The sequence below is a fragment of the Rana temporaria genome, chromosome 5 (genome assembly GCF_905171775.1).
Source record: "Rana temporaria chromosome 5, aRanTem1.1, whole genome shotgun sequence".
NCBI lineage: Eukaryota > Metazoa > Chordata > Amphibia > Anura > Ranidae > Rana > Rana temporaria.
Genome location: NC_053493.1, coordinates 297488028 through 297512977, shown reverse-complemented (window position 1 = coordinate 297512977; position 24950 = coordinate 297488028). Strand labels below are relative to the sequence as shown.

General features: G+C 46.4%; 1 protein-coding gene across 1 annotated transcript in view; it reads left to right on the top strand.

The window, feature by feature from the left end:
* Positions 1 to 24950, top strand: part of SMCHD1 (structural maintenance of chromosomes flexible hinge domain containing 1) — a 504574-nt gene that overhangs the window by 349923 nt on the left and 129701 nt on the right. The window contains exons 39-41 of the mRNA XM_040354031.1: positions 10085 to 10204; positions 19718 to 19806; positions 19882 to 20001. Of these exons, the coding sequence (XP_040209965.1) occupies positions 10085 to 10204; positions 19718 to 19806; positions 19882 to 20001 (329 nt within the window). The remainder of the gene's footprint in view (positions 1 to 10084; positions 10205 to 19717; positions 19807 to 19881; positions 20002 to 24950) is intronic.

Genomic DNA, 24950 nt, shown 5'->3' with positions numbered 1-24950 from the left:
TTCTGCGGTTTGCGGTTGGGGACAACCACTACTAATTTGTAGCTCTCCCCTTTGGCCTGGCATCGGCACCAAGGTTTTTCATCAAGGTGCTCGCCCTGATTCTGGCTTTGCTCAGACAGCGAGGAATCTCAATCGTGGGCTACCTGGACGACCTCCTTCTGAGAGCAGCTTCCGCCTCAGAATTAGAGGATGATGTGGCGATAGCCAGTCAGACTCTTCGGGAGATTGGTTGGGTACTGAACCTCCAGAAGTCTGTGTTGGTACCGACTCAATGCCTGGAGTACCTAGGCTTGATTCTGGACTCCTCAGGCGAGAGTTTTTCTCCCTTCAGACAAGCTGCAGTCTCTTTAGGCTGCAGTAAAGCTGTTGTCGTCCCGCAGGTGGTCGTCACTGTTGTCGTCCCGCAGGTGGTCGTCACTGGGCTTTTGAATGCGAGTCCTGGGTCTCATGAATGCCACTTTCGAGGCGGTACCATATGCTCAATTCCACACTTGAGTCTTGCAAAAGGAGATTCTGTCCAAATGGGACAAGTCTCCGTTGTCTCTGGATTGTCGGATTCGGGTGAGCCACCTAGTCGTTACTTCCTCTTCATTGGACGGTGATCACGACGGACACCAGCCTGACCGGTTGGGGGGGAACGGAGTTTGGGGCGTACAGTCGGCACAGGGTTGCTGGACGCAGGAAGAATCAGTGGGCAGAGCGATGCGTGCCGGCTCTATCAGCCATGTACATTCCAGGCGTAGAAAACTGGCAAGCGGACTACCTAAGTTGTCAGTTGTATTTCCTTTGCCTGAGATGGGGCACGCCAGACGTGGATCCTCCTGGCTTCTCGACTCAATTGGAAGGTATTGAGGTTTGTGGCCAGGTCCAAAGATCCCTGGGCGGACGCTGCAGACGCGTTGGCTCCATGGGGGGATTATCAGCTGCTTTAAGCCTTCCCCCGCTAAAACTTCTTCCTCGTCTGCTTCAGAGTGGAGACCGAGGGGAGGGGATTCCGGTGATTCTAATTGCCCCAGATTGGCCTCTGCGTCCCTGGTACACCGACATCGTTCGGATGGTGGCGGATGTTCCTTGGCGACTGCCGATGCAAGAGGACCTTCTGTCGCAAGGTCCTATACTTCATCCTTCTTTACAGTCGCTGGCTTTAACGACATGGCTGTTGAAGGTCAGGTGGACCAAGGTCTGTTGGATTCGGTAATCTCCACCATGCTGAGGGCACGGAAGTCATCTTCTCGGAGGATTTATCATTGCACGTGGAAAGCCTACATCTCTATGTGTGAGTAGATGGGGTGGCATCCGCGTACATATTCGGTTTCCAGGATCCTGCTATTTTTGCAGCAGGGAGTGGATCAAAAACTTAACTCAAGCACCATTAAGGGGCAGATATCAGCCTTGGCTGTCTTTCTTTTTTTCTTTTTTTTTTTTTTGTGCAAGGGGTTCGACATGTGGCCCCTCCGGTTTGACCACGCTGCCTCTGTGGGATTTAAATCTGGTGCTCTTGGTGCTTCAGAAACCGCCGTTTGAGAACATTAGGGAAAGCCCCTATTGACACTCTCTCAGAAAGTAGCTTTTCTGGTGGCTATTACATCTGGCAGGAGGGTTTCTGAGTTGGCGGCCTTGTCTTGCAAGTCTCTCTACCTGATCCTCCACAAGGATAAGGCAGTGCTACGCCCGCAGCCTTCGTTTCTTCCCAAGGTTGTTTTGGCGTTTCATCTAAATGAGGACATTGTGCTTTCCACCCTTGTGTCCTCGGCCGTCACATTCAAAAGAGGTTGCTTTGCATTCCTTGGACGTGGTCCCGGCTCTGCAGGTGTATCTGTCAGCTACTGCTCCGTTTCGGAGGTCGGATTCACTGATTGTGTCAGTGACTGGTCCAAAGAAGGGCCTGGCGGTCTCGTCGGCCACCATTTCACGGTGGATTAGACAGATCGTGATCCAGGCTTATTCCTTAAAAGGAAAGGGAGGCGCCCACCCCGTCACGGCACATTCGACCAGGGCAATTGGTACCTCCTGGGCTTTCCGACATCAAGCGTCCGTTTCTCGGGTGTGTAAGGCGGCGACCTGGTCGTCCGTACACACTTTCACAAAATTTTACAAGGTTGATGTGGGTGCATCTGTGTATGCTTCCTTCAGCCGCAAGGTTTTGCAGGCGGCTGTTTAAGGTTGCAACTCCTCCTTTAAGGAGCTCTGGTTGTTTGGGTGGAGTTTTTTTGTTGTTCCCACCCCTCGTTTTTTTTACACTGCTTGGGGTCGTCCCTAAGGTCAAGATTTAAAGTGCTGTGTCCATCAATGTACGAAAGAGAAAATAGGATTTTTTTGTACTCACTGTAAAATACTTTTCTCTGAAGTTCATTGGCGGACACAGCACCCACCCCCTCCTTTTCTGTTTGTACTGCTTTTTGACGAACTGAGCTGCTGGATGCAGGTTGAGGGGTTATAGCCAGTAGGACCGCCCCCTGGGCGGTACTGTGCAGTTTTGCTGTTTTTACATGTTCTGCCTAGTCCTCTCCTGAAGGTAGCGATATAACCCAAGGTCAAGATTTACAGTGCCGTGTCTGTCAATGAACTTCAGAGAAAAGGATTTTACGGTGAGTACAAAAAATCATATTTTTCCAGAAGTGATCAATTGTCTAGCTGCTGGCAAGCAAAAATGCAGAAAATTATGTTTCTGGGATGCTATGGAGCCTGGGAGCTTAGACGATTCCACCATATGTGGAGATAATTCCCCTCAGCCGATCCATAACGCCAACAGGTAGTGGAGACCGAGGGGAATATTTTCTGTAGGGAGTGTGGGTCTCTGTATCACCTGGAGAGGGTTTTAAAGTCTTGTGTATAACAAGAAATGGAGAATTAATGCGTGAAGTAGAATGACTTTTGTGGGGTGTTTCAGAGAGAGCACAGCTGTTCATAGCCTGTCAGGGGTCTCTGAATTTGGGAGGAAGAGAATAAAGCAGAACAGAAGGAAGGTCTGGAAGCGTTTCGATACCTTCGGGTGATTCTACGCTATACAAGCAATAAGCAATAAACAATAAGATAGTCGAAGCTTGGTAAGCCAATTACTCTGGCCCTCAGGAACGATGGGTGCACTTGAACCAGGGTATACAAAGGACCTAGCCACTGGCCAGGAGGAACGCACAAATGGACCCACCACCCATACACTGGGGTAATGCAAGGTGGTCGAACGAGGAGGTGAGTGAGGAGGCCAACCCCCCCCTTTTTGTCCCATAGATGCAGAGCAGCGGTGGCTAGAGGGGAGTTTGAGGTAAGCCTTAGTGAGAAAAAGCGAGGGAACCAGTCCAACACCCGAGCTAGCAGAGCCGCCTTATGGTATAGTTCGAAATCTGGTAAACCCAGCCCCCCTTGAAGTTTTGGGTAATTGAGCAATTTGTGGCGGATGCGTGATAGGCCTCGACTCCAGAAAAAGCGAATAGACATTAGAGCGTAAGGAACTAAAAAAAGGTTTTAGGTACAATTATATGGACCGTCTGAAATAAATAGAGTAGTTTAGGGAGAGTGTCCATTTTGAGCGTATATATGCGGCCAAACCACGGTAAGGAAGACATGACCCGCGTATCTAAATATTTCCTAATGCAAGCTAGTAAAAGGACATAATTTAAGACATAGAGGTCTGACAGGTTAGAAGGGATCGTTATCCCCCAAATTGTAGCGTTCTTGGGCCAAGGTAGCTGTAGGTAAAGATATGTTAAGTATAATAGAAAAATGGATACTGGCGCCAATAGTGAAACTAAAAAGAGAAGGGTTGCTGCACCTGAAATTAGTGATAAACTAATGAGGAAGGATGATGTGAAAAAAGGGTGCTCGCAATACAATCTCTGAAAGTGCAAAGCAAGTGTTTCTTACTGGACTGACTGGAAGAGGAGAGATATCGCTGTTCCTACTTACTAGGAACAAACGATCTGTCTCCTCTCCCCTGTGTTTACACACACAAATCCACGTTCTGGCTTTCATTCCCATGATCGCGGGTGGCTGGCATGTGATTATGCCCGCCGGCCACGCTCCATCGGGTCCCCCGCCGTGCAGTGTGTGCCTCTGGCGGCTCTCAAAGGAGACAATGTACCCATATTATGTTTTGCGCACCCATGCAATTTTGCCGACGTATATTGGCGTGAGCCGGTCGACAAGTAGTTAACATTAGTTCATATGGGTCACGTTCACATCTATGCAGTTTCCACCAGTGCTTTTTTTTATTCGCAGCTCGGTGCATTTTGTGTTTCAAAGTCTTTAATGGAATCTCATTAAAAACGTGTACATACGTTTTTTGTTCAATTCCTGCATTACAACAGCCACCTCCTGCGATATCTGTGATTGGCTACAGCTATTACATGGAATAGATGCACCGTGATCACTGTGACCAATAACACTAATGGTTATGATTGAAAGCCATTGTGTACAACTGACATGTGATTGCTGTAATTGGTTACAGCGATCACATGGTACCAGGGCCAGCCCTGCACAAGATCTGTGTTCTGTTGTGTCTGGTGGAGCTGGCCCCAATATGAACACACACTAAGGTGGGAATTGCATAGGACTTTAGTGTGTGTTCATATTGGAACACATATTTCTTTATCGTACATTACGGAACACAGAGCTTCATAGTAATTACTATGTGGGTTATAGGCCACCTTCAGGTGATGGACACTGGCATACCCATAAAACTGGAAGTCCCCTCCTATATAACCCCTCCCATACAGGGAGTACCTCCAGTTTTTTCACCAGTGTCTAAGGTGTTGGTCACGGATAAAGAAGCTCTAAGAAGAGCTCCGCTGCAAGAATCCTTATAGGATCAATCGGTTTAAGCAACCGGATCCATTTAAAGTGCCATAGAGGCCAAAGTGGATGGTACCCGGGCCTCGTATAAGAACTATTGGGTTTTGCCTGTAATATTTTTCCTAGAGAGCTGGTTCCTGAGACTCAGTACTTCGGTCATACAGATTGATTCCAAAGTATTTTATGGGAGGATGCTATTCAGGTCCCTGAAGGTTCTATAACGTAGCCCGCCGTGATGGGTGAAGATTTGGTCTGTCTGGTTACAGCAGAATCCTGTGGCGGGAATGGTAAGTAAAGATATTCCTAGAGAACTCAGTTCACCTACGAATTTCTTTCCTATTTTGAGTAAAGGATGTTGTCTTGCCTAAGTTCACCACTAAAGGGTGTGTAGAGCACATACCTGAATCATGCTTCTCAGCAGCTGGATTGAAGTTTGCCTGTATCCCCTGCTCTCCTCCTTTTCCCAGTCTCAGCCACCGGAAGGTCCATGGAAGGGGAAGGATTGTTGTGGACAGAGGTTCCCTTCCAATATCATTTCCCCCACTGTGGGCAAATAGTTCCCTTCTCCATAATTAGGAGCTGCTTCCGGTTCACTCCTCCACTAAAGGGAGGCTACGGCATGTGCTCTTTACTCCCTCTCCCCTCTGGGGAGTTTCGGTGGTTCCCTTCCTTCCTTCTTTCCTTCCTTCTCTCCCCCCACACCATTTTCCCAAAGAACCGCTTGTATGCGCGCACGGGAAAACCAATCAGAAAAATAGGCATTCCGGTAGAGGGGACACAGAAGCTGACTCAGGACACGTAAGCGGTGGTGAACACAGGCGTTATCTCCAGGGAGAAATCTACTAAAAGGTCAGATTGAGCAGTAATAGCAGGATATTACTGGACTATAGCTCAACAGTGTATGTTTTTCTGTTAAAGTACCTCTGCTTTTGAGCTTGGGACTGTGTCTTCCCGGAGGGGGGGGGGGTTCAAGCACCTTAAAAAAGAGTCCAAAAACCTTGCCATCAGGCTCTAAAGACCTTAGTCATGCCCCCATGGTACCATCCTCTCCGGAAAGACCAGAGGCGGCTAACGAGAATGAGCCATCGGGACTGATAGGAGCTGCACCTGTTTCTAATATATCAGCCCCTGTATACGTTACTGAACAAGTTTTTTCTTCAGCTCTAGTGGGTTTGGAAGAGAAATTGGCTGCTTTGATTGCTTCCCAGTGTGGGAAAAAGCGCGGTAGATCCCCTTCCCCCACCCGGGCCTTCAAGCAAGGGATCAGCTATGGGGACAAGTTACTCCCAGAGGATCGGAAAGAGGAACAAACGGATGATTCCTCTTCTGAGTAGTCGACTTTGGATGAACCTTTTTTGGCCTCACAATTTAAGACATTGATGGTACAATCTCTTGCAGAATTGGTCCGTTCAGCATTTCAGTTACCCTTCACCGAGTCGGCCGAGAGCCCCATTTCTTCTTTGGGTTCTCTAAAGCCTCTGCAAGCTCTACATGCCTTTCTGGTCCATCAGTTACTGGAACAGCTTATGTATGCTGACTGGGATCACCCAGACAAGCATTTTCTTCCTCCTAATAAGTTTTCCTCGCTTTATCCCATGGAAAAAAATTCACCAAAAAATGGAGTGTGCCAGCAGTGGATGCTGCTATTTCTTGTGTAAATAAGAATCTAACTTGTCAATGACAATGACAACTGACAATGTTTAGATGTTCAGGGATCCAACAGATAAAAGATTAGAATCTTTGCTGAAGAATTCCTTTGCTCTCACAGGGTGCAGTAACTCAACCTGCAGTTGCAGCAATAGGTGTTTGTCAATCCCTAAAAGATCAGATGAGGCAGGTCTTCAAAGTTGTTCCTGCTCAGCAGGCCCGGGACTTAGCCGAGCTACCAAGGACATTATGTTTTGCAGTTGACGCTATTAAGGATTCTATTTAGCAGGCTTTGCGCCTTCTGGTCAAATATGCGTAGAATTCTTTGGTTGAAGAACTGGTCAGCCGAGTCTCCATGTAAGAAGCTTTTGGCTGGGTTTCCATTTCATGGGGAATGGCTGTTTGGGGAAGATTTAGACAAATGTATCCAAAAGATTTCTAGTGGTAAAAGTACTCTTTTGCCAGTTAAAAAAAGGAGTAGGCGCCCCTCATTTAAACATGAAGGCTGTCACCCCTGATCTCCAGGATCAGGGGGGACAGCCTTCAGGAAGTCGCGACGGCCTCCACCGTCAGGTTCAAGAGGGAAGCCTCAGGGTCAAACCCAGGGACAAAAGAAGTCCTGGGGGAGAAAGCCTACAAAGCAGAGTCCTAAGACCTCCTTATGAAGCAGCGCCCCAGCTCGCTCGATTGGGGGGGGAGGCTTCTGCAGTTCTCACGAACCTGGCAGGAGAAGATGCAGGACAGGTAGATCGATCGGTGGCCCCCCCTGAACCAGTGTATAGTCATCACGGTTGGGTATCTGGAACACCTGGGTTGGATTACATAGTTACATAGGATTCTCAACCTAGAAAAATCAACCTTGCGACTGGTAAAGAGGCTGGGATACATAGGTCTGCTCATAGATACAGCCAAAAGAAGAGTGTTTTTGCCGCAAAGGTCAGCACCTTGAGGGAGCTGGTCCAGATAGTCGGGACGAAGAAAAATCCCTCCATTCGCTTTTGCATGAGGTTGTTTGGGAAGATGGTGGCTTCATTCAAAGCAGTTCTCTATGCCCAATTTCATTCAAGGCTTTTACAGAACATTATTATATACACTTGGAACAATAAGGTCCAAGCTCTGGACTTCCCAATGTATCTGGCCCCAAGCATGCGCCAGAGCCTCAGTTGGTGGATGGTGACCAAAAATCGACAAAAGGGGAAATCCTTCATACCAGTTACCTGGAAGGTTGTAACAACAGATGCCAGCCTTGGTTGGGGAGCAGTCCTGGAAGAAGCCACTATCCAAGGGAAGTGGTCCGAAACCGAGAAGATTTTACCCATCAACATCCTAGAAATCTGCTCGTCTAGCTTTAAAAGCCTGGACTTTCAGGTTGCAGGATTGTCCTGTCAGGGTTCAATGCGACAATGCCACAGCAGTGGCTTATATCAATCACCAAGGGGTCACCAGGAGTCACGCAGCCCAGAGGGAGGTGATCCATATTCTGGCTTGGGCAGAAAGGCATGTGCCTTGCCTATCTGCAGTCTTCATCCCGGGAATAGAAAATTGGCAGGCGGACTTCTTAAGTCGCAAGAAGTTGCTCCCGGGGAATTGTCTCTTCACCCTAAAATCTTTCTGGCTATTTGCCAAAGATGGGGTACCCCATATGTAGATCTGTTCGCAGCCAGGTTCAACAAGAAACTGGTCAACTTTGCATCAAGGACAAAAGACTCTCTTGCATGTGGGACAGATGCATTAGTGACCCAATGAGATCAGGATTTACTGATTTATGACTCCCCCCCCCCCCCCCCCCCCCAATTCAGCTGCCACTGTGGCTTCTTTGCAAAATCAAGGAGGAACGAAAAGCGCTGGTTCCTGTAGCCCCAGCATGGCCGAGAAGATCCTGGTATGCAGAAATCGTACATAAAGATGGCAGTAGGGGACCTGTGGACTCTTCCGCCACGTCCAGACCTGCTCTCGCAGGGACCAGTGTTTGTCCTACCTTACAAGCTCTAAATTTAACGGTTTGGCTATTAAAACCCACATCCTAAGAAATCGAGGGTTTTCAGTGGTGACCACCCTGGTCAATGCTAGGAACCAACCTCCAGGGTAATTTATTATAGATTCTGGAGGGCATATGTTTCTTGGTGCGAATCCAAGGGTTGGCATCCTCGGAAAAATGTCATAGGTAGAATTCTTGCCTTTCTCCAGTTGGGGCTGGAAATTAACCTGGCCTTGAGTACTTTCAAGGGTCAGGTCTCAGCCTTATCAGTATTCTTTCAAAGACCGCTTGCCTCACATTCCTTGATCCAGGCTTTTATACAAGGAGTAACGCATATTAATCCGCCAGTTAGGTTACCCTTGTGCCCATGTGATCTGAATTTGGTTTTGTCTGTACTACAAAAACTGCCTTTTGAGCCGATTTACCATATTCCCTTGATCCTGCTGACAAGAAAATTGTTTTTTTCTGGTTGCTATATCTTCTGCAAGAAGGATATCGGAGTTGGCTGCTTTTTCTTGTAAAGAGCCATATTTGCTTATTCACAAGAACAAGGTAGTGTTATACCCTCATCCAAACTTTTTGCCTAAGATGGTGTCAGGGTTCCATCTGAACCAAGATGTTATCCTGCCTTCCTTTTATCCAGAACCTTGTTCTGTGGAAGAGAAGTCCACTACTTTCTCTGGATGTAGTGAGAGCAGTTAAGGCCTATCTAAAGGTGACTGCTCAGATTCTGAAAACCTGATGTTTTGTTTGTGCTACAGAAGGCCCCAGAAAGGGACAGGCAGCGTCAAAATCTACTATTTCTAAGTGGATTCGACAAGTTATTATTCAGGCTTATGGTTTGAAAGGGAGAGTTCCATCTATTCACGTTAAAGCACACTCTACTAGAGCAGATAGTGCTTCATGGGAAGTGCATCACCAAGCCTTCATGACTCAGATCTGCAAGGCTGCAACTTGGTCTTCGGTCCATACGTTCACCAGATTCTTTCAGGTGGATGTAAAAAGGCATGAGGATAGCGTCTTTGGGCGCAGTGTGCTGCAAGCAGCAGTGTAGGTCCACAAGTCTGATGATGCCCTGATTAATTTTGCCTCCCTCCCCTCAGATGGCATTGCTTTGGGACATCCCATGTAGTAATTACTATGAAGCTCTGTGTCCCGTGATGTACAATAAAGAAAATATGATTTTTAGAACAGCTTATATGTAAAATCCTTTTCTTGGAGTACATCGCAGGACACAGAGGTCCCTCCCCTCTTTTTGGGACATATATATTGCTTTACTACAAAAACTGAGGTACTCCCGGTATGGGAGGTGTTATATAGGAGGGGACTTCCTGTTTGTTTTTTGGTTGTGCCAGTGTCCATCACCTGAAGGTGGCCTATAACTCACATAGTATTTACTATGAAGCTCTGTGTCCTGTGATGTACTCCAAGAAAGGGATTTTACAGGTAAGCTGATATAAAAATCCTATTTTTTATGACTATTATTGAACAGTGATTTTGAATTTATTGATATATTATATGCACATTTTTGTATATGGTTGGTTGTTTTTTGTATATTTGGATTGATAGTGCTACACTGATTGAGTTATAATAGCACCATAATGACTTTTTGAACAGATTTATACAAAAGTCAATTATAACCTTTTCAATAACACTGTTATTTTTGTCTAGATTTCAAAAAACAACAAGAGATGGCACAGCTTACTAAAGAGAAGGACCAGCTGAGCAAGTCTGTTAAGGCTTATAGAAGCCTGTTTGATGCAACAAATATACTTCTCAGCGAATATAAGAGTAAGTTTAGCCTACCTTTTTGTAAGTCAGACAGTAATATAAAAATATAACTAAAGGAGAAACTTTTTTTTCCTAGATTTGGATTTGGTGGGGCAGAGATGGAACCTCTGTCACGCTTTTATTGTTACCTGGGTCACCATTTGGGAGATCCAATCTCTAAAGCCTCATACACACGATCGGATTTTCTGACGGGAAAAGTGTGATGACAGGCTAATTTCGCATCCTTTGTATGCTCCATCGGACAATTGTTGTCGGATTTTCCGCGGACAAATGTGAGATGGCATGCTTTAAAATTTTCAGACAACAAATGTGTGATGTCGAATTTTTCAATCGTATGTACACAAGTCTGTCGGAAAAAAATTTAAAGTACAAACACGCATGCTCAGAAGCAATCCTCACCATAAAACATTAGCAGAAGTTGCCCAAAGGGTGGCGCTAAAGAGCTGAAAACCATGTAGTTTCGTGTTTGTCGACCGACAATTCTTTGCCGTTTGTATGCAATACAAGTTCACGGCAAACGCCCTTCGGAAAAAAGTCTTACGCTTTGTCCATAGAAAATGTAATCGTGTGTACAAGGCTTTATTGTACTGATCAACAATGTCACCTAAAAGGAATGAAAGTAGGCCAAAAGGCTAAACCTTTTTTGATTAACCACTTCAGCCCTGGAAGATTTTACCCCCTTCCTGACCAGAGCATTTTTTTGCGGTTCGACACTGGTATATTATCACCTCTGCGGTTTTAATTGTTTGCGCTATGAACAAAAAAATAGCAACAGTTTTGGGGAAATTTTTTTCTTCTTTTTGCTATAATAAATATCCCCCAAAAACATATATAAAAAACGTATTTATTTCTCAGTTTAGTCCAATATGTATTCTTCTACATATTTTTGGTAAAAAGAAAATCATAATACGTGTATATTGATTGGTTTGCACAAAATTTATAGCGTCTACAAAATAGGGGATAGATTTATGGCATTTTATTTTTTTATTAGTAGTTGCAGTGATCTGCGATTTTTATTGGGATTGCGACAGACAGAACGGACACTTTTGATACTATTTTGGGACCATTGACAGTTATACAAAGATCAGAGCTAAAAATAGCCACTGATTACTGTGTAAATGTCACTTGCAGGGAAGGGGTTAACACTAGGGGGCAATCAAGGGGTTAAACGTGTTCCCTTGGTGTGTTCTAAATGTAGGGGGGGTGAGCTACCTAGGACATGACCGAAATCACTGCTCCTGATGACAGGGAGCAGTAGATCCCTGTCATGTCACTAGGCAGAACAGGGAAATGCCTTGTTTACATTTCCCCTTTCTGCCTCTCCTCAGGATTACTAGCCCAGGATTACGAAGGGGTGTACGGGTACGCCTGTTTGCGCACCCATGCCATTGTGCCGACGTACATTAGCGTGCGGCGGTCGGAAAGCGGTTAAGGAAGGGATTAACACCTTTGAATGTTCTCAGAGAAAATTCCTCAAAAATCAGGAAATCCTTCATTGTCACCAGAACTAGTGCTCATTTTGATGACTTTACCCAATATCACAGACAGCAGTAAAAACAGCGGCTCAAATCCCTCTCCACTCCATACACAACTAAAAAAAAGTTTTGCCTTTAGTGATCCTTTAAAATGCACACATCTGTACTCTGCAGTCAAAACATCTGCCATTTTGTTTTGCTACGCTTAAAGCGGTGGTTCCCCCTTAAAAACGACTTTTTCTTATTCCACTGCCCCCCCCCCCATTCCATCACGATTAAGGCTCTTATTATTTTTTTCATGCTGTACATACCTTAGTACAGCATATTCACCCGTGCATCCGGGTTGCGAGTCCCGCGGGAGTGGGCGTTCCTCACATGCTGTTGATTGACGTTTTGCCCAAAAACGAGCTCCCCCCTGTCGCGTAAGCCGCGTCACGGTTGGCAAAATGAGCCGAACGGCGAGTCGGCGCTATACTGCGCATGCGCATCGCCGTTCGGCTCCTTTCGCCAATCGTGACGCGGCTTACGCGACGGGGGGTGAGCTCGTTTTTGGGCAAAACGTCAATCAACAGCATGTGAGGAACGCCCACTCCCGCGGGACTCGCAACCCGGATGCACGGGTGAATATGCTGTACTAAGGTATGTACAGCATGAAAAATATAATAAGAGCCTTAATCGTGATGGAATGTGGGGGGGCAGTGGAATAAGAAAAAGTTGTTTTTAAGGGGGAACCACCGCTTTAAGGACTAAGATAAACCAACCTGATCACCTTAATGCTAACTGCACCAAGATGATGAGGATGGTTAACTATTCAGTGACTGAGCTAGGAAGTACAACGTTAATAACCAGCACCAAGATGAAGCTGCTTGCTGTGGGGGCACTGAACAGGAGAGAGGGACCTAGGAAGTGGAGGATCCAGGCTGCTCTGTGCAAATCCACTTCAACAGAGCAGGTAGGTATAACATGTTTGGTATTTTTATAGCAAAAAAATTTAGACTTTACAATCACTCTAAGTATTAGCTGGAGTTATCATGACTGGACGTCGAATGACGTCTTTCGGGATTACATACGTGATCAGCCATGTCCAATCACGGCTGATCAGTGTAAACAGGAAAATACGTTTATTGCCTTTTCCTCAATCGCGTCTGACAGACGTGAGTAGAGGAGAGCCGATCGGCTGTTCTCCTGACGGGGGGTCTGCGCTGATTTTCAGTGCAGCCCCCCGCGCGGATGCCCACCCAGGATCTCCAGGGATGCTGATCATGGATGGCCACCAGGTATGCCAATAAGTGGACCAGCAGGGATGCCTATTAGTGCCCAGACATGATGCCAATCAGTGCCCATCAGCAATGCCTGCCAGTGCCATTAGTGATGCCTATCTGTGCCATCTATCAGTGTTCATCAGTGCAACCTCATTGGTGCTTCCTCATCAGTGCAGCCTCATCAATGAAGGAGAAAACTTACTTATTTACAAAATGTTATTACAGAAACAAAGGAACTTTATTTTTTATTTTTTTTAAATGTTAGGTCTTTTTTTTTCCTTTTACTTTGTTTAACAAAATGAAAATGCAGAGGTGATCAAATACCACCAAAAGAAAGCTCTATTTGTGGGAACAAAGTGATAAAAATTTAGTTTGGGTACCGTGTAGCATGTCCGTGCAATTGTCATTTAAAAGTGACACAGCTGGGCGTGTCCAAGATGGCCACCAGAGCAGACGTGTCTTGAGGGAGCGCTAAGACCCTGTCCGGGTTTTTATCCATATACTTGCAGCCTATCACCTGCATCCTGCCCAAAACGGAGGAGAGACTGACCGCGAGCGGTATGAAAAAAGGAAAGGGCAATACAACCACCCGCAAGGTTCACAACACCCCTAAATCGCCTCCTAAGCGGCCGCCTGCTCCCGCCATTACAGGCAACATGGCGTCAGACGGAGGACACAGACTCTGAGCTGGGAGAGCAGACCAACTTTGCTGCACTTAAGCAGGCCATCACTAACTGCCAAACCACTCTCACAGGTAAGATTGAGACCGTACAGCTTGATGTCAGCCTGATCCGGAGAGACATGGACAGCTTCAGAGCCAGAGTGACGGAGGTTGAGCGCCGAGTGGGGGAGGCGGAGGACACGCTACAGGAGCATGGAGTCTCACTCCGCATGCTGCAGATTAAGGTGAAGACTCAGGATGCTGAGAACCAGAACCAAAGGAATTATCTCCGCATAGTCAGGCTGCCAGACGGAGCGGAGGGTACCGATCCTACGGCATTCACGGAACACCTACTGCGGACCCTTCTACCGCAGGCACAGTTTTCCAACTTCTTTGTTGTGGAGAGGGACTGGGGACCCCCGGGAGCTCCTCCGCACACTTTTATCCTTAAGCTGCTAAACTTCAGGGACCCGGACCTGGTTCTGCGAGAAACACGAGAGATCGACGCCCTACGCCATGAAGGAGCACGGCTCATGATCTTCCCTGACTATTTTATCGACGCTCAGAAACAGAGAAGATCCTTCGATCAGGTGACGCTTAACCTGCGTAATCTGAAAATCAAATCCAGCATGCTGTTTTGCGCCCGGCTGCGGGTCCCGGAAGGCGGAGACAATGTGCCTACACGCTGGACTTAGTAGGGGGGATTCTCCATTCCTCTGCCCCTGACTGCAATCAGGACTGAATATGCTGTAGTTTACATGTTATAAATTTCAAGTTGGTAACCAGTTTAAGTTTTGTACCCCTGAAGGGGGATACTCTGGGTGACCATTATTCTGCAGGGAACGTTTATCTTGTGCCTTTACATACAGATGGACTATCTGAACCCGAATTGAGACTCTCTGGTGCTCCACTGTTCGTGTGCCCCATGGGCAGTTGCCATGTTTTTTTCTGGGAGAAGGGTGCCCCGGGGTTTGGGAGGTGGCGCCGGGAGGGGGAGTTTGGGATGTTCCAGGAGTAACTGTTTATACTCCATGATGTTCTACGGTTAAATTTTTTCCTTTTTTTGGTTCTCTTTTTATGTATTAGTTTGCAGGCTGTGCAGTACGGGTCTCCTCCCAAAAGAGGGAGAGAGTAATGTATATGACTGTGATGTTGAGACAATAACTATTGAAATGTTTGCTGAAATGACTCTGTTGGTATACAGGCTGTTGGGGCTGCTTTGGCACCCCTGGAAATCCCCTCAATTGAGCTGATGGCCCCCCTTAATGTTTTGTCTTGGAATGTTCGCGGTCTGAACTCCAAGCACAAACGATTCTTGGTATTCGCTTCTCTCAAAAGATATAGCCCCCACATAGCCATTTTGCAGGAAACACACTTGACAGGGAGCAGGATACTGGCCCTCAAAAAGCCCTGGGTGGGCTCGTATTACCACTCCACATTCTCCTCCTACTCTAGAGGAGTCAGTATCCTGGTCCATAAATCATTTCCCTTTACCCTACTGGTATTGCATTTAGATCCTGAGGGGAGGTATATTGTTGTCCATGCAATGTGTGATAGGCTGGAGATGGTTGTCGTAGGAGTGTACATTCCTCCTCTGGCCACCCTCACTATTCTCCACAAAATAGCCCCAATCTTGGCAAACTACCCTGGGGCTGCTGTCTTACTAGCAGGAGACTTTATCATGCCTCCAAACCCTAGCTTAGATAAGTTTAACCCTGACCTAGCAACAGGCTCCCCACTGGCCAGATGGGCAGATGTGTATGAGCTTGCTGATGTGTGGAGGTGGGGATATCCTGGAAAGAGGCAATATACGTGTAATTATGCTATGCCTGTCTCTTTCTCCAGGATAGATCTGTTCTATGCCAGTGGCCCCCTCCTCTCCCACATGAGATTGGGATCCTGCTCCGTGCTATCTCTGACCACGCTCCCCTACTGCTAAGCTTGGCAACGGACTCGCCTGCAGGCTCAGGACTGTGGCGACTCTGGCTTTTGGATAACGGATGAAAGAGTGGCCCCTGAGGTTGAGGGTGAGATGGGCGTCTACTGGGTGCACAACAGGGGGACGTTTACTTCGCCGGTGCTGTGGGAGGCCTACATTCGTGGGTAATGCTGCACGGTTATCAACAAGGTCAGGAAAAACACAGGGCTTGCTCTGGAGGAAGCGGAAAGACGGGCCCTGGCCCTAGAGTCCAACTATGTGCTTAACAGGGATGCAAGGACTTATGCAGCTATACAATCATTGCACAAAGAAATCTCGTTACTAAGGGGTTCCTCGACACGGAAGCTCCTATTGCGGTCACAGAGGAGTTTTGAGCAGGGAGAGAGATCAGGCAGGTTGCTGGCGTGGCTGGCTAGGGAACGCTCTACTACAGCCCACATTGCTAATATTAGAAGTGACTGGGGGGACCTGTGTTCAGATTCCTTACTGATTAACAACAGATTTCTGCAATACTATGAACACCTCTACACATCCAAAGCTGACTTCACACCAGATTCCCTACAGGAATTTATGGCCCAGATAGAGTTCCCTGCGCTCTCAGCAGATGAGCGCAATAGACTAGATGATCCAATCACCATCAAGGAAATGCAGGCGGCAGTTGCCTCACTCCAACCCACAAAGACCCCCGGCCTAGGTGGCCTCCCGCAGGATTCTTTAAAGCTCACAGTGAACTGGTCATTCCTCACTTCCATACCTCATTGTTGACCATGCTGAAGGGGAGGGATGCCTCCCTCCTATGTCAGAGGCAGTAATAGTTGTTATCCCCAAGCTCAACTCTACCGCCCCATTTCGCTTCTTAATGTTGACGCCATAATAGTCACCAAGATCCTGGCAAACCGGCTCAGCTCTGTTATCCTTTCCCTGGTACATGGAGACCAAACGGGCTTCATGCCGGGTAAAGGCACAAATATCAATCTTCGTCATTTATACACCAATATTTCCCACGCCAATACCACCAATGCCCAGGGTGTCGTGGCCTCTTTGGATGCCGAAAAGGCTTTAGACTCGGTCGAGTAGGAGTAGATACCTCAGCCAGGGATTGACACATCCAGCTGAGGTTCCTCCACAGGGCATACAACACCCCTCAGAGGCTGTTGAAAATATACCCAGCTCAATCTGATAGATGGCCAAAATGCACTCTGGAGCTGGGTACGTTCTGGATATCTGCGACAATGTTACCCCTAACACACACAAGAGGTTGTTCATCTTCTATGCCGCCTTCTATGCCAGAAAAGCTATACTGACTAAATGGAAGCAACCAGAACCCCCCACGATGGCATGGTCCATCCTCCCTATATACAAACTTACATACATCAGTCGTAAATGTCCCAAGAAGTTTGAGAAAATATGGGGAGCCTGGATGAAAAGCTGATAGCCGCTTCACTTGAATGAGGGAAACCATATAGTCCAGAGCTGGGAATGGCACAGAGGGTTCCCCGAGTCCCCCTCCCCGGGTTTTGACCTGGACATTGGAGATTAAGAGACGCCGTTTGTATGACCTCCCTCCCCCACCCATCTAGTAGGTTCAACACCCCCCTATTCCTCCTCCCAAAAAATTGGCCTATTCAGGGAGGGTGGAAAGTGCCTGGTATTGATGTGGTTAATGATGAAGCAACCCAAGATTATATTTCCGCCTACAGGAGAAGTGAACACAAAGTCACCTGCCCAGTTTTGCTTAGAATAGTTGCCTCTCTCTTTCTGCCATATTTTTCACTTGAATTGAAAGGTTTTTCTACTGTCAACGACTAACGGTGCTATTACTCCTGACCCCTTGTGGGTTAGTTGTGGCATGCAGGCTGTGACACATTTGTATATGTCACCACGTGGAGTGGGAAGGCCATTTCTGTGGCCTCTATTTTAACAGTTGGTGCCCCTTTTGTCCCTTCTTTGGCCTGACATCGTTTGCTCCTGGTCTCACAGCACAGAAACTGTTGTAAGTCTCCTGGGTCCTAGCTGCCCAAAGTGCTTGCTCACAGAAGGCTTACCCTTTCTGCTTAGTAATTGGTCTTGGGTACCAGTTTGTGGGATGTTCCTCATCAAACATGGCAGATCATAGGTGCAAGAGGAATTGATCTGGGCCTTGTCCGCTCATGCTCAGCTAACAGATTTGGGGTGGTTTTAATCTTTCCCTGACAGCCTTGGTTCTGTCAGCCATCACCACTGTCCCCAGTCTGAGTCAAAAACCCTTTGCCTGATACCTCCATTGATTCCTTTGGCACAACTTTTCCTACTGCTAAATGTTCTGAGAAGGAGCTTCATATCTATACTTATGGATATTATTTTGATATTTATTAAAGCGGTGTTCTGCCCAAAAATAAATAATTAAAAGCCAGCAGCAACACATACTACAGCTGCTGGCTTTTAATAATTGGAAACGTACCTGTCCTGGAGTCCAACGATGTCGGCACCCGCTGCTGATGTTTCCATCAGCTGTCGGGTGCTGCCACAGCCATTGCTGGTAAGGGGAACCCAGCAGTGTAGCCTTTCGGTTTCACGCCGGGAACCCTACTGCGCATGTGCGAGGCCCGCTCCTCTCTCCTACTTGCCCGGTGGCTGGGGGACTCACGGAAGTGGAAAGGATACCTTAGCTACCCCTAAATACTCACCTGAACCTGATCTTGGTCAGCGCCGTGCAGGTCTGCAGCAGTTTGTCTCCCCTCCCCCTGCATTTGTTCCTGCTGCTGTCAGTCAAAATCTGTGAGCAGAGAGCGGGGGCAGGACTGTGTGTCTGAATAGATGCAAACAGCCCAGCTCGTAAGCGAGCCCACACAAGTGCCCCCATAGGAAGCGGCTTCTTATAGGGGCACTCGGCAGAGGGGAGGGGTGCCCCCATAGGAAGTGGCTTCTTATAGGGGCACGCGGCAGAGGGAAAGCCGCCAAGTGTGCCAGCAGGGGAACCGAGAAGAGGAGGATCAGGGCTGCTTAGTGCAAAACCAGGGATTTTATGGTTTATGTGAACATTTTATTTTAACACGTGAATTAACTAATTCATATGAATTTAGTAATTCACGTATAAAAATAAAATGTTCATAATGTCACTGAAAATAATGTAATCCAACACATCAGCAATCATTTTTCTTTAACCCCTTAGCGCCAACCAAACGCACATTTGCGTTCACGGCTTTCAACCAGAGCCACGGTCCGGCACTTTCAGAGATAGATAGATAGAGACTGGATCAAAGCCGGAAATGGTTTGATCGAGTCTCCTATGTGTAAACACGGAAGCAACTTCATAATGTCGCTTCCCATTTACTTGGCTGCCAATGGCGCTGTTTGTAAAAAAAAAAAAAAAAAGTCAGTATTCAGAATCTGCTTTTTTTGGAGATCTGAATACTTTGGGGTCTTTAAAGAGACAATATAAAAAAAAAATTGTATTTTTTTTTTTTTTTTTTTTTTTTAAAGCGCCCCTGTCCCCACCAGCTCACGCATCAAAGAAGACGCATTCAAATGTAAACGGTGTTCAAATCACACAAATGAGGTATCGTTGCAATCGTGACCGCTTCTGTAACTCTAACCTGGTAACCGTTCTTTTTTTTTTTTTTTAATGCGTCGCCTATGGAGATTTTTAGGTACCGTAGTTTGTCGCCATTCCACGAGTGTGTGCAATTTTAAAGCATGATATGTTAGGTATCTATTTACTCGGCCTAACATCATCTTTCACAATACATAAACAAATTGGGCCAACGTTACCGTTTCGTTTTTGTTTTTTATTCATGAAATTTGATTTTTTCCCCCAAAGAATTGCGTTTGAAAGACCACTGCCTAAATACTGTGTGACATAACATATTGCACTGATCACCATTTCATGCTCTAGAGTCTCTGCTAAAAAATTATATAGAATGTTTGGGGGTTCTAAGTAATTTTCTAGCAAAAAATCTGGATTTTAACTTGCAAGCTACAAGTGTCAGAGATGAGCTTAGGCATGAAAGGGTTAAGAAAAAAAAAATTCAGTGACATTAATAGGTTCTCCACTGACAATTGGATCTATACAGCGAAACTGACAAAATAAATCAAATCAGCCATGTTCATTTCAGGGTATAGTTTATACTTTATTCTTGTTTGGGATATACTTGATTGAAGAAAAAATGCATCCCTAATTTTTTTTTTTTTATTTAGGTCAAGCAAATGAAGCCAAAGGGAAAGAAGTGTCCCTAAAGAATGAATTGAAGAAAAAAAAGATCGACTTACCCATGAAAGACCAGGAGGTACCACATTTCATTCAATATTTTACCATACTATATGTTAGCAGAGTGCTTAAAGACATTATTTTTACTTTTTAGATGGACCACATCGTTCAAATTATTAAACAAAAGCAGACACAGATGCAAAGTCTACTGAATCAGCCAAAGAGGAAATGTTTGCTTCCCCCTGTTCCAAAAGACAGCGATGTCATAGGAAAGGTATATACATATCCCCCTTAATACATCTTTGCCATCCTGAAGCTACCCTCCAACCACTTTGCATATTATTTTATATATACTGTGATTCTGTACTTGCCAAATATGCTGCAGAAATTGCTCTGCAGTAAGTCTGGCTGCATCCATTTTAATTGTGGGCAGCTGAAGCTGCTGCCTGTTCACTTCCTGGATTTACAGACACACAGAGGCACACCTCCAGCTCTGCAGTCCTGCAGCTCTCATTTGCCCTCTTATGATTCACCCCCCTGCCAAACTGAGAGTTATAGAGACAGCTGTGCATGATGTCGTAAGCCTAGGCTAATGACCAGACAAGAAACAGGATGTGGGCTAAAAAAAAAAAAAATTATTATCCAAAGTTAAAACACTTTTTTTAGGACTGAGTACGAGTACCGATACTTTTTTTCAAGTAGTCGCCGATACCGAATACGATACTTTTTTTTAAATGTGTCCCCAAATGCAGCGATGTCCCCCCACAGATGCAGCCATGTATCCCCCCATCCAGCCATTGTCTCCCCCCATCCAGCCATTGTCTCCCCCCCATCCAGCCATTGTCTCCCCCCCATCCAGCCATTGTCTCCCCCCCATCCAGCCATTGTCTCCCCCCCATCCAGCCATTGTCTCCCCCCCATCCAGCCATTGTCTCCCCCCCATCCAGCCATTGTCTCCCCCCCATCCAGCCATTGTCTCCCCTCATGCAGCAATGTATCCCCCCATCCAGCCATTGTCTCCCCCCCATGCAGCCATGTATCCCCCCATCCAGCCATTGTCTCCCCCCATGCAGCAATGTATCCCCCCATCCAGCAATGTATCCCCCCATCCAGCCATTGTCTCCCCCCATGCAGCCATTGTCACCCCCCATGCAGCCATTGTCACCCCCCATGCAGCCATTGTCACCCCCCATGCAGCCATTGTCACCCCCCATGCAGCCGTTGTCACCCCCCATGCAGCCGTTGTCACCCCCCATGCAGCCGTGTGTGTCTCCCCCCATCCAGCCGTGTGTGTCTCCCCCCATCCAGCCGTGTGTGTCTCCCCCCATCCAGCCGTGTGTGTCTCCCCCCATCCAGCCGTGTGTGTCTCCCCCCATCCAGCCGTGTGTGTCTCCCCCCATCCAGCCGTGTGTGTCTCCCCCCATCCAGCCGTGTGTGTCTCCCCCCATCCAGCCGTGTGTGTCTCCCCCCATCCAGCCGTGTGTGTCTCCCCCCATCCAGCCGTGTGTGTCTCCCCCCATCCAGCCGTGTGTGTCTCCCCCCATCCAGCCGTGTGTGTCTCCCCCCATCCAGCCGTGTGTGTCTCCCCCCATCCAGCCGCGTGTGTCTCCCCCCATCCAGCCGCGTGTGTCTCCCCCCATCCAGCCGTGTGTGTCTCCCCCCATCCAGCCGTGTGTCCCCCCCATATGCAGCCATGGCCCGCTTACCTGCTACCGCCGACTGTGTAAAGTACTACGGCCGGCCAGGAACATTACAGCTTTGAATAGCTTTGTAATGATTGGCGCCACGCTGCGTGTATAGACACTCCCCCTCGCTCGGGATTGGACAGTTCACCCGAGCAAGGGGGAGTGTCTATGCGTGGCGCAAATCATTACAGCTATTCAAAGCTGTAATGTTCCCGCCCGTATTACACAGTCAGCGGCGTAACGGCGGCGGATCGCAGCGGCGAATTGTGGCGGCGGGCGGCGGCGGCGCGGGGGGGGTTAAGTATTCTATTTGTGTATCGGGGCGGGGTATCGGCGTCTAAATACCGCCGAAAAAACTCGGAATCGGTCCCGATACCGATACTAGTATCGGTATCGGGACAACCCTACTGTTTACCATTATCATTAAAAGTAAATCCAAAATTTTGGTTTGACATCAGAATACTAATAGAGTGGATGTCTTCCAGTGGGACCCCTAGTTCTAGTGACGTGCTGGGATTCCCTTACATTGAAGAGATTTTCTTTCTTTTTTGTCTGCTGGACAGGAAATGAAAGCAAATTTCCCCAATGGGAATCAGATGGCAAACAAAAATTAAAATGGTGGGGGTTATAACCTTCCCTTACTGTATCCACAATGAAAAAGGGGGGCTGCACTTTCTGTAGCAATGAGTTTGGTGAGTGTCCACTTTTATGGGTAGTGGTGTGTCCATACACTGGTGGATTGATGTCCATTGGGATCTGATGGTGGAAGACTGATTTGTTTTTGAATTTGACAATTTGTGTTGGAATTTAATCACAGAGACTCTATATTACTTGATGTTGACCTCTTCTTTTTTTCTTTTTTTTTTCTGCTTATACAAACTGTACTTTTGTTTATTTTATCTTCTGATTCATATAGTGAATTCAGTTTTTGGATTATTTTTTCACTGTTTTATGAAGCACTTTGGCGGTTGAAAGATTTGACCTGCTATTAAAAAAAAAAGTTTTGCGTTTAGTTTCACCTTAACCACTTGCCGACCAGCCACCGTCAATATACTGCGGCAGGTTGGCATGATCCCGCAAACCGCCGTAGCTGTAAGTCGGTCCCTTTAAGCGGGATAGCAGATGCTTGTGACCGGTGTAAACACACACATCCCTGTTCTGTTCTGTGAGGAAAGACAGATCGTGAGTTCCTAATAGCTAGGACCCACGATCTGTAATTTCCTCTAGGTCAGTCCACTCCCCCTACAGTTGGAAACACAACTAACCCCTTGATTCCCCCCTAGTGTTAACCCCTTTTCTGCCAGTGACATTTTTACAGTAATTCGTGCATTTTTATAGCACTGATCGCAGTATAATGCCAATGGTCTCAAAAGTGTCCGCCATAATGTCGCAGTCCCAATAAAAATCGCAGATCGCCGCCATTACTAGTTAAAAAAAAATGCTATAAATCTATCCCCTATTTTGTAGACGCTATAACTTTTGTGCAAACCAATCAATATACACTTATTGCGATTTTTATTATAAAAAATATGTAGAATACATATCGGCCTAAACTGAGAAAAATTTGCTTTTTAAAAAAAAAAATGGGGATATTTATTATAGCAAACAATTCAAAATTCTCGCTCTTTTTTTGTTTATAGCACAAAAAATAAAAATCACAGAGATGATCAAATACCACCAAAAGAAAGCTCTACTTGTGGGAAAAAAAGGACGTCAATTTTGTTTGAGTACAGTGTCGCACAACCACACAATTCTCAAAGCGACGCAGTGCCAAATCGCAAAAAATGGCCTGGTCATTGAGCAGCTAGTTCTTCCTGGGCTGATGTGGTTAAGTGTTCTGTACATTTGTTACAGTTTTGTGGTAGTGTATAAATTCCTAAAGAAACATTCCAGTTAAGGCTTCATGTACACAGGATGTTTTTACAACCTCTCCTGAACGATTTAACTTGACAGATAGTAACCCACGTTTAAAACGTCAGTTTTGCCACGTTTACATGCTGCATTTAGCGTTGTTTTGCCGCGTTTGCGTTTTTAGAAGCGTTTAAAAAAACGCCTGTAAACAAAATGCGGCTAAACGCAAGTTGCCACATTTAGAGGCGTTTGGTGCTTGAAATGCCTCTAAACTCAGCTTCTGAACCAATTTTTTTGCATTCCACAAAAAGCCTCTAAACTCAACTGCCTAGAAATTACTATAAACGACCCTGTGTACATGTACTGATAAGATTACATAGAGGAGAGTTCAGGAGCAGTTGGAAAAAAATGCCCAACTGCTCCTAAGACCCCATGCACACGAGACGCTGCTAAACTCGAGTTCAGAGGCATTGGGGCATTTTTTTCAACTGCCCCTGAACACATTTAATGTTATCCTATGTGTCCATGCACACAATCACGTTTTTTGGCATTTTAAAGCAGTTGGGTTTATGTCCGTTTTTTCAGACGCAAAATTTTGGGTTCAGAAGCGTTTTATTTTTGCGTTTTAAACTTTGGGAGGGTCTACAATGTCTTTGAGATAAGCGCTGACAGCCGCAAACGCGGTAAAACGCCGCTAATCGCGGCAAAACGCTGCGCAATTCACAGCAAAAACGGGCGTTTTAAACGCCGTTTTTTGCCTTTGAAAACTTGAGTTTAGAGGTGTTTGTAATTGCTTCTCGTGTGCATGGGGCCTAAACGTCCGTTTAGCAGCAGCAGTGTACATGAGGTCTTAGGCCACCTACAGAAGAAATGAACATTAATGGAATTGTGTTGTGTGTACAAACATCCCATTGTCTTTCTTGCCTGTTGAATGCCATAGACAGAGGAATTTCGATCCATTGATGGGCAGGCTGGTTGTACTAAAATCGATCTATCAATTGACTTCAATACAACCACCTGTCTGTTTTTTTGTTTTTTCCTTCGGTCACTACTGGCAGCTATAGATTTAGTAAAGTACCTCAGACAGAAAAGGGTCGCATCTAATCTTAAACACCATAAATTTGCAATATGGTCAGCCTGAATCGCCTTGCGATGAAAGAATGAGAAGCCAGTACTTGCATTTTGATGAACTGGAGCAGACAGAGGGAAGGAAGAGCAGTGTCCTGGTTAAGGTGAAGGCAAAAATACCCAAGGCAAGAAATAAGTCCTGACCCTCAATACCACACGTCCTTGTGCTTATCCCGTAAGGGGTTCTAGATGCTGGCTTCACAGAGACGATGACTACAAGATACACCACCTTGTGGTGAGAGTATAGCAATATATACAGTTTATTAATGATAAGACATTGCATTTACAAAACAGTGTGTCAAACACACTCAGGCTCCAAGCACAGCCGCGAGTCCCAGCAACCTGCATTCATGATGACATCACTCGAGCAGCTGCACTTAGCTTTTCCCCAAAAAGGGCATTTTTTTAAAGAGGAGGCTTATGCTGTTGTGACCCACGGCGGTACTCAGAGCCTGAATGTGTATGACACGCTATATTATTCCTGCTGATTTGAACGGAGATCCAAGATGATGAGAATGCTCCCTTTGTGTATACAAATGGTGAACTAGTTGGAGCAAAA